Consider the following 10,285-nt stretch of genomic DNA (forward strand, 5'->3'; position numbering starts at 1 on the left):
GTGGTCTTGCATCTCTTTGCGGTAGTTTTGAATTGCTCTGTCGTTGTCTTGTGTCTCTTTGTTTTTCTTTTCCCTTTCTTAGTGGTTGTTTGAGTTTCTTTTTGACGTCACTCCATAAAGAGGTTTTGATACTCACAAGCCAACTGCCGATCACGTTCTTACTCTGGTACTGGGGGGGAGGGCTGTGCCACCCCTGGCCCCCCCTTCGGCCCCGCCTCTGGACCCCTTTCCCACCAAAACCCACAGAGACACTGGGAGCTTATGAGTTTCTCCTGTCATCTCCGACAGGCCCTCATTTGCTTTCATTCATCGTCTCATCACGGCTTCAAAGACGAGTGGATCATCTCCCTCGGGGGGAGTGAGAAGATCAGTGTGCCTCCAAAAAATGACTGGTATCCAAAAATGGTTGACCCAGGGCGATTTTGCTCCTCATAATTGGCTTCTTCACTTTGTCTGTCTTGGGCAATCATTGGAGAATCATGATGTATTATATTGCATGGAAAACATAATTAAGTATGTTGTTTATAAGATATTCAGTAACGTATAATTTTCTCTTGATGAACAAAACATTGTTATAGCGGGGTTAGTCACGTAGTACACAGAGTGCTTTTTTTCCTCTACCAAATAACAACTCTGCTGCCATGTTGTCTAACCAGGACAGGCAGACTGATCCAGCGCTAAATCTTGTTTGGTTCCAGCTGGAGCCCCTAAAGGAGCAAAGCTTCGCACCAGGAAATAGCATTCTTTGACAATCCAATGAGGTGGCCACACACAAACAGACACATACAAACACACATATAGGCTATGATATTATACACTTTACTTAATATTCTTAGATCAATCACAACATTGTAATACTCTGCCAAAGCTCTAAATTGGTAAACATATTTATGGTGGCCCTGAAGTGCAAGTCAAAACAACATTTCACAAAACATTACAGCTATTTCAGAAAACACCACAGAATTTCAGAAAACGCTACAGCATTTCAGAAAACACCACAGCGTTTCACAAAACACTTAAACATTTCAGAAAACGCTACATCATTTCACAAAACACTGCAACATTTCACAAAATGCTACAGCATTTCATAAAACGCTTCAACATTTCATAAAACACTACAGCATTTCACAAAACGCTACAGCATTTCACAAAACACTTCAGCATTTCACAAAACAACACAGCATTTACGGAAAGGGTATTCGTTGAGGGAGAACACTTCTTGTTTGTGATTGGACAGAGCCAGCCAGAGAAGCACTGCTGTCATTGGTTGTTTTTGCTGCCATTCAAGAAATGATGCTTCGTGATTGGTCAGAACCTGACAGCGCAACATGTCCCAAAACATCAGCCCTTAGCTGTTAGCACACACTCAGAGCTCACAGCTCCGTTCAGAAACTGTACAAAAGTTAAACCTGTAGAAACCACAGACTGTCTATATCATGGCGAATACAGTCGCTGCTTTATTTCTGTCTGTATGACATTGTTGTGAGTTTGGACGGAGCAGCTACAGGTTAGTTTAGCCTGATCGATCCGATCTCCATTCAGAAAACACACATTTTAAAAGGTTTTACGTCTGCCGTTTTGTCTGTACTTGTCAAAGCATTAATTCGTGTTTTTGAATTACCGGTATCAGTATGTTGTTACTTCAGCATCATTTTAAAACGTGTATTACAATTAAATCACGGTAAAATATGTTAATTTTGTTGTAGTTGGTATCTATCAAAGTATTTGCATGGATATAAGCCCCGCCCCCTCTCCAGCGCGTCTTGTTTGAATGACAGCAGTAAACACAGCTGACAGCCGCGGTTAGACTTGAGCGATTAGAGATGCGAATATTCGGGGCTTATCTCCATGTAAATATTTAAAGCTAGCTATTCCATAACACTATTCAAAATACTGCTTATATGTAAACAAATCAACAATAATATTACATTTATATTATTTAATAATTAAACTGCAATTTGCTGATAATACCAGAGATGTTTAACCTGTAGAACATATTTGAAAATACTATATAGTGACATCTAGTGGTGAGGTTGCAGATTGCAACCAACTAAAATACCCTTCTTCTCACCCCTCTCTTTATAGAGTGGTGAAGTCACGCCCACTTACTTCCGCATCATGGGACCTTATTCCGAAAAAATAATACATTGAAGTCAATGGAGAGAGAAAACTTATCTTTTGATCCGTTTGAATTGTGCCATGAATTACACATATGTTGTTTGTCAATCTTAAAAAATCATTTCCATGTCAAAAAATTCAAAGTTTGTCTTAAAACTGTTGAAATATAAGACTATGAAAAATACGCAACTAGAAAGACTACAAATCCCAGAGTCGTGTAAGTGCTGTCATAACTGATGTATTCCCTCCAGATAGCTAAAAATACATTTACTTACTGTACTTACTTACTTTAACAAGATGCCTGTGTGCTTTGTACCAGGTTGTTATCATACCAGTAATAGTACCTCTTGCTCGTTCTCAACTAAAACAAAACACGAGAGTGTACCTTGTGAGCTAATGTTAGCTAGCTGACATTAACGTTACACATTACACTCGTGTTACTCACCGAAACCTTGTAAAGCCGGTCCCGCATGCTGGCTCTTACGGAACCGACTAACTCCCCTTTTTCGTATGTACAGCTCTCAACATGCCCAGACTTGTAGTGATTTTCACCTCTTTTAATACTTTTCGCCTCATTCTGAAAGAAAGAGGTGAAATGTACCAACGTGATGGCCATCTTGGTGTTGGTGACGTGTGCAAGACCAGAGTTGTAGTTCATTTAGCGCTTCACACAAATAAATGTGTAACTTCACAGTTTTACGACACATTTAAAAAAATTTGACTTGCAAAATTATCTTTTAAATTGACAAACATCTATTCGTGGCACAATTCAAACGGGATCGAAAGATAATCTTTCTCTCCCCATTGACTTCAATACATTATTTTTCCGATATAAGGTCCCATGGAGGTCCACCGGAAGGGGAGGGACTTCGCCACTCTATAAGTGAGACGAGGAACTACGTTGACCCATAGGTAACGTAAACCTGCAAAGGCACTCCCGAGAGCCAACATTTGGTTTGACTGTTTTGGGCTACAGGACTTTATTATTATTTTCAGTCTTTGGTATTGCTAATTTTACTTAAGTAAAATATCTAATAGTTTTGCACTAATGAAGCGCACTAATTCATGAGGAAAAAGGAAGAATCCAATATTCAATCTGTACTTTGCTTTGAAATCTGTAAAAAAAAAAAAAAAAATTATACACAAACACAAAAGGAACCTAAGATGTAGTTTCCATGGTGGAGGTAACAGCTGGACAAAACCCAAGCTTTGCATCGTGCATGTGCATAACACTAAAATAGTGACGAAATAGGTGTAACCACATTTGAGCTCTCGGTCAGTTGGAGTGGCGTGATCACACCCCACACCTGGAGTCTGGATTCTAGTTTGTGCCCGTGGTGCTCAGGTGTGGAGGAAAAGCAGTAAGCTCATCTCATCCTTTCCTCAGGGCTGAGAGATAAAGGACAGACAGAGAGAACCCCACGACCTTCAGAAAGAGAGCGCAGAGAGAGAGAGAGGTAAATGTGCATTTGTACTGTTTGGAAATGTTTAGAAGGGGGGCCTTACTTCTCCCTTCTTCCACCTCTTTCCTGAGAAACAGGTTAAAGCCTTGCACATCCAACCACTGCCCTGGGGATGTGTTATGACAACCGAAAATGGTGAACAGCAAGAGCAAGAAGTGGCATGAACAGATCCCAAGGTTGCTGACATTTGGGGGTGGGTGAAAAGGACCTCTGTTGAGAAGTGTCTAGCCTGAAGATACAACCATCAACTCAAGTACCATCAGGCAGCCGCGGAAGACTATCTGGGCCGACTTGTGATTGCTGTGCTGAAGGAGGTAAACAAATACGGCTATCATTGGCACACAGGAGCTTGAAACAGCTCACTGCACTAATAAGGATGCTTGAGTCTACTTTGCTGGCTCCTGCGCCGTGATGGAGGCTTGGATCGAGGTGATTGAGATGTGGTTTTGTGAAGGTGCCAGGCAGCGCCCAGGGATGATTTCCCTCACACTAAATCACCAAGGAACTGCTGTGAAATTCTCACAGCTTGTTCTGGGAAGTCCTATCATGCCACTTTCACACAGTACTCACAAACACACTTCCTCTGACTGACATCCTCTCCACCGTATGCGGGGACTTACTGGGAAGTTTGATATCATTAGTTTTGGTGTCTCTGACCGCAGGCTAAAAGAAAGCCTCTGGATGGACAGGCAGGAATATCCTGACACCTATCTGTGGAAAAAGAGGATAGCCTTATTAGACTGAATCAGGGCGAGCTGACAAAAGCTAGCCCGAGGACATGTTACACAGAGTCTTTCCTGTCACATGTCTAAATGTCAACAGATTATGCTATATGCTCTCAGAGTTTGTCTTAGGTTAGGGGGAAGGATCTCTGCAATCACACCTGTCAGCTACTACGCTGAAGAGAATATCAAATATAATGGAAAATATTGCCTGCAGCCTAGATTTAAATTTGGGAAGTTTAGCATCAATTGAATGACCTCAGCGAAATGTCGACTTGTTCACAAAGGGGGTTGTCAGCCATCATACCTGGATTCAGTGTCTGCATGACATTCAGTGGTAGCATTTGGTGTTTTGTTCCCAGAGACCTCATTAAGAGATGAGCTATTTTTGCACAAGTGGACAAAATGGTCAAAGATCCATTCAGCCACTGTGGGGATGACAATGTCTATAGTAACTGTCTTGCCATCAAATTTGAGGCTGTGAGTCTTTAATTGTCTAATAGGCTACCATAGGAGAGCGATTGTAATATATTGACCCGGGGATTCATACACTGAACATTTGATATGATGTTATTTTTAAATAAGAATAAATTGAAGTCTCCTCAATGTGTAATTTAAAGAGGATATTAAGCTGGGGAACATAGTACTTCCTACAGATTTACCTCAGCAATGTATCAAAGGATTAAGGATTTAAAATAAGCTTTATAAAAATGTATATAGTATTTTGCAAAAAATAAAATGCGGCTCAAAATGCTTACAAGAGAAATAAACAACACAAAGACACAAACAGTATAACCTAAAAATAAAGTCCTAACAAGTTAAAAAACAAGATACAAGATGGCTGCTTGTACTAGTGGAATTTAACTTCTTTTGAACTACAAATAGAAGCTGCTTGTGTTATTTGTGATGGGTGTTTTTTTTACCAAACTCTTCGTGCATAAAAACAGAACGCTGCACCGCCATACCTTATGTAGGTCGATGACAGTACACAAACCAAGAAGAAGAATTAATAAAGCTAAATATCCATGGTTAGGTTTCTTATCAATGTGTCTGCTACTGAGTAGGTTTTTACATAATGTTGTACGAGCGAAGATCGTTAATTCAAAGACTAAAAACATATATCAAACTACTCTTGTCAAAAAATAGTATAAGTTATGGAGCGACCTTCTCAAATATTTTAAACATTGCATTACCTCAATGCAATGTCTGAGAAACAGCTGCCACCTGAGCAACCTGCAACTCCGTTTCTAAAAATCGAGTCAGAGTGAGCTCTCTGTATTTTCCCCGCCGCACTCTCTCTCTATCAACAGGTGACGCTGCACAACTTCCGCTTTCCCATTTCCGTACACAAACGCTCAGCTGATGACGTGTACACTCTACCACCGTTAGCTGGCTAGCTAGCTAGCCCAGACACCTGTCAGAATAATAACGGTGTTATATGAGAATAAAGCAAAGTTACATCACATAAAGAAACACGGAGGAAACTCCAACAAATCGCGGAAGATGGAGGCGCTTTACCATCAGACAAACAAGTAAGTGTATCTTCTGTGGAAACTGTAGACTCTCAGATAGCTAACGAGCTAATTACATGTGATTGAACTTCATTTGATTGAAATTTAGCAAATAAATATCACCTTTGTGGGGTTTATATGGTCGCTAAAAGCTTCACAAAGATGATTGTTCACGTCCATTAATGTTATCGGGTTTGCAGTTATGTACTGTGTTTGTTCCGATCCATTAACGTTATGTTTTATTCTTCTTTAGACAAATCCAGGAGGTGCAGTCTTATATGGGAAATCTGGAGAGGACGGATCGTCAGTCAGTCCACTGTCAGTAGAAGCTACACCGTTTAAACTGTCCCACTTTTATGAATATTAGTGTTAATGCAGTCATTTATAAAGTAGTTGAGGATTGACTTGTACTAAAAGATAAATACAAGCACACTGACAATAATTTAAAAACAATAAACTAAAGTTAACCAGCCTGCTTTTGTGACAGTTTCAAAGAGCTATATACTACATAGAAAGTGTCAACTTATTTAACACATCAACATGTAACAAACAATTAACAATATAGGCACCCACTCGCCTGAGTTATGAGCTTGGACACAAAATTAGAATCAGAAGGTTTTATATCCAAGTAGGTTTTCTATCAAGAAATGTGCCTTTGTTTGGATACAATGATGTTGAGAGAAATAAAAAAATCAAGAACATAAACAGAATGGGGGGGAAAAAAGAATAAAAAAAGTAGGCTACAACAACATATAAAAAAATGCTATACAAATATGACAATACATATGAACAATATGTTAGTTTAGTGCAGGATGACCACTTTACCCTAACGCTGGGAAAATAGTGTTCAATCATTTCAACCTAATTTATTAGGGTATAGGATATTATCTCAAAAGCCAGCACTAACTATTTTTGTTGATGCCACCACTTCTGGCTCGTTTGTTCTTTAAATCCTTAAATTCTAATTCAGTGCAGACTCCTTGTTATGGCTGCCTCCCCTGATATAATGACAGAATGAAAGGAGGGGAGGTGGTGTCTCTGGAGGATTGTTCTCTGTTCGGTGCCGACTCAAATCAGTGGTGGGCCAGGCTGGTGCCAGGACAGGAAGGAGCTGGGTGGGTGCAGTGACTGAAGCTGGGAGGGCTTCTTCTAGATAATGGTGGGAGCCAGGCAGTAGACAACCCTCCCTCTCCTCCCCCCCTTCCTAAAGTGTGACATCAACTTGTGTTTTAACCCAGAAGAGGATGTAGCATTCATGACTAATGGGTATTGGATGGACAGAGAAATAATCACCTACTAAACTAAATAATTGATAAAGGATTTGTTCATGCTGAAACAGCAGAAAATGCTAAGCTCTCAAATATGAAGATTGCCTTATTTTCTCTGTTTTATTTTCTAAACTGAATATCTATTACATTTGGACTGACAAAACAAGCCATTTAAATCCAATCCTATTTCCCACAATGTTCTTACATTGTATGGACTAAATGAAACATTGATAATAAAAAAACAGGACAACTATTGTTAGTTGGCACCTAACTAATAAAAGAGAGTTATTCTGCTAATTAAAACCACTGAAGTCACTCTGGAATAAAAACCCAGAACGGAATAGTAAATCTAACTTTCACACACATGTATTACATTTATGTTGAATGGATCAAAATGATAAATGATGTCTTCTTTCTTGTAATTATACCATATTTATTGTATTCTTTTCCTCATTATTCAAGTGTTAGAGAATGAGCTACAGGCTAGAACCGACCAGATCTTCAATCATCTTGAACGCCTGGAGATCCTGGCCAGCAAGGAGCCACCAAACCGCCGCCAGAACGCAAAATTGTGAGTTTGCAGTGGCCCAATTGATGGTGACCCCCAAAGCCCCAGAGCTGGCAGGGACAAGCCATATCTCATAAAGGCACAGAACAGGGTGTAGAAGAGGAGATGCGTAGCCCTGTGGCGACGTGGCTCTATGAAAACATTTCCTCAGGAGCCCCGTCATCACCAGCATTCCTGCTGCATTGGGCGAAGACTCGTTTCTGAGCTGGGTAAACAGGCCTTAGGGGACACGGTACACCCCATCCCACATCACTCCTCAGATCTCAGCACAGCTCCAGTTGGGTCCGAGTGAAACCATGGAGACCGTGAGAAACACCACATGAGATCTGAGGGGGAAAAGATGTTCTCATCAGCCGAACAATTACAAATAGTTACAATAAACTGAGGTGCAATGACGCGTTGTCATAAAATATGCTGTGGAGCGTTTTCCAACTTCATATCAACGATGAATCACCAGTGTTCTTTATTTGCTTTCCCTCAGGCGAGTGGACCAGCTGAAGTATGATGTCCAGCACCTTCGCACCGCCCTGCAAAACTTCCAGCAGCGACGCTACGCCAGAGAGGCCCAGGATCGAGACCGGGAAGAGCTCATGAGCCGCACCTTCACCACCAATGTAAGTACCTGAAAACAGGGTGGCATGTAATACAAAACAATACTGTTTGGCACAGTAACGTTCCCTTTGTTGCACCTGAATGCAGCATACAAAGGTCCAAGTCCTCTGATAAAAACATGTTGGTGAAAATGTGATAGTGCTCCATGAACTTTGATTCTTCATCTGGTTGTCACACGTGCTTGTTTCCGCAGTGGAGCATGTGATAACTCACGATGATAAAGTGGAATTCTATTTTTGTTCAATAGGACGCAGATACCTCCATCCCCATAGATGAGACCCTACAGTTAAACTCCAACTTGCAAAACGCACACACAGGCATGGACGACCTCCTGGGCAGCGGCAGTAGCATGCTCAACAGTATTAGAGACCAGAGATCTACACTGAAGGTGAGTGTATGACTTTATACAAAATAGGCAAAATAATCTATCTTTCCCCTCCCTTCTTTCTAAATAATGGCCCACTTCAAAAGGTTACATTTGATGGATCTGCTGTTTTAAATTGTATGATGCTTGACCCAGTTTCTGGTGTCCACATTGATCATAATGGTCCTATTGTTGGTGTGCGTATGCTTGGCTAGAGGGTGAGTCCTTGTTTCCAGGGAGGAGATGGTCTTCCTGGCTGTGCCTCAGGCCTCGTCTTATCAGGGTGTGTCTGCTGATCAGCACTCATGGCGCGGTTGTCTCGCCATGAGAAACTACTGACGGAGTGGCGCGTCAGACAGGGTGTTGGCACTCTATGTCAACCAAAATCAAACTAATTAGTTTCGATAATTACACTGTGTTTTTATAATGCCTGAATTGTCCATAACATGTTGTATTTATGGCTTAATCTAACTTGTGTGATCATTAGTGTTTACATGGCTCTGTTTTGGCTCTGCACAGGGGACCCATAAGAAGATGCTGGATGTGGCCAACATGCTGGGCCTGTCTAACACAGTGATGAGACTGATAGAGAGGAGAGCCACCCAGGATAAGCTCATCATGGTTGGAGGCATGCTGCTGACCTGCGTCTTCATGTTCCTGGTGATCAGATACCTTGGCTGACCCCCGGCCAATGACAGTGGGCGTTTTTTTGATCTGTCGTGGACATTTCTGCATGACATCATCCCTCATGATATGAAAGAACTTAATTTTTATTAGATTTGACTACATTTCTTGAAATAAATTGTGCCATTAGTTTTTTTTCCACAATTTAAATTATTATTGGCACATGAGAAACAGTGAAGCCCTTGATTACATTCAGTATTTTTATTCCACTTGAAGCTCCAAAAGAGCATTGAACTCTGTCTCAAATTCATATTCTATTGTTTTTATCCAAACCACTCCGATGCTGTCAATCACTCTTGTGAATGGACCCAAATGGCTTTTTCTAAAGAATTCACACTGATCTTCACTCAACTTGCTCTCCTCTCCAGTGAAAAGCTCTTTCTGTGATTTGTTCCTGAATCTGTCTGTAATGTTATTCTGCCTTCATAGAAATACATACAATTCTCCATGTTTCATTATAAGGTATCTCAAGAATAATCCCTAAAGATGTTTTGGTTTTATGTGTTTTAAATAACAGGGTTGCAACAATAATCTGCAATGTAAGCTGCAGTTAATTTGTTGTTTATATAATTTCTCTAGGATGTAACCTTGGGTCAAATCTCACTATGTGAGTGATTTAATTATCTTAATAAAACAAAACATGTTTCATTACATTTTGTATTGCTTCAACTGACTCGTCTTGTAAAAGGAACAAAGTGAATGAACTGTATATATCAATATTAAAACCTTAAATTCCTTCTAGGATGTGTCAATAATTGGCATCAACATTTATTTTAATGCAGTTTATTTTTTGGAGCAGTAACCGGAAAATAGCATACTTGCCCAACATGAGAAAATGTCTCGATCCAGTGGAAAAAAACAGACATTTTGAAGCCAAGGCTCTAGCTTGCAAGCCTAATATAATAGAACGTTCCTATGCTTATGGCTTCACAGTTCATTATACACTCATTAAAGGAGCTGAGGTAACACAAAAAT

At 40.4% G+C, this 10,285-nt stretch overlaps 1 protein-coding gene across 1 annotated transcript; it reads left to right on the top strand.

The window, feature by feature from the left end:
- The first annotated feature begins 5,629 nt into the window (after nucleotides 1-5,629).
- Nucleotides 5,630-9,963, top strand: gosr2 (golgi SNAP receptor complex member 2). Its single transcript, XM_079643638.1, has 6 exons — nucleotides 5,630-5,835; nucleotides 6,068-6,132; nucleotides 7,545-7,653; nucleotides 8,132-8,264; nucleotides 8,510-8,650; nucleotides 9,146-9,963. The coding sequence occupies exons 1-6, from the start codon at nucleotides 5,807-5,809 to the stop codon at nucleotides 9,305-9,307; spliced, it is 639 nt and encodes a 212-aa protein (XP_079499764.1). The 5' UTR covers nucleotides 5,630-5,806; the 3' UTR covers nucleotides 9,308-9,963.
- The last annotated feature ends 322 nt before the right edge of the window (nucleotides 9,964-10,285 follow it).

Source organism: Notothenia rossii (genome assembly GCF_949606895.1).
Source record: "Notothenia rossii genome assembly, chromosome: 8".
In the NCBI taxonomy this organism is placed as follows: domain Eukaryota; kingdom Metazoa; phylum Chordata; class Actinopteri; order Perciformes; family Nototheniidae; genus Notothenia; species Notothenia rossii.

Bases quoted from the DNA above. Each gene is read 5' to 3' on its own strand.
- gosr2 (XM_079643638.1), top strand. From the start codon at position 5,807: ATGGAGGCGCTTTACCATCAGACAAACAA. The intron at 7,654-8,131 runs GTGAGTTTGCAG...GCTTTCCCTCAG, and splicing joins CGCCGCCAGAACGCAAAATT to GCGAGTGGACCAGCTGAAGT. The intron at 8,265-8,509 runs GTAAGTACCTGA...TTTGTTCAATAG, and splicing joins GCCGCACCTTCACCACCAAT to GACGCAGATACCTCCATCCC.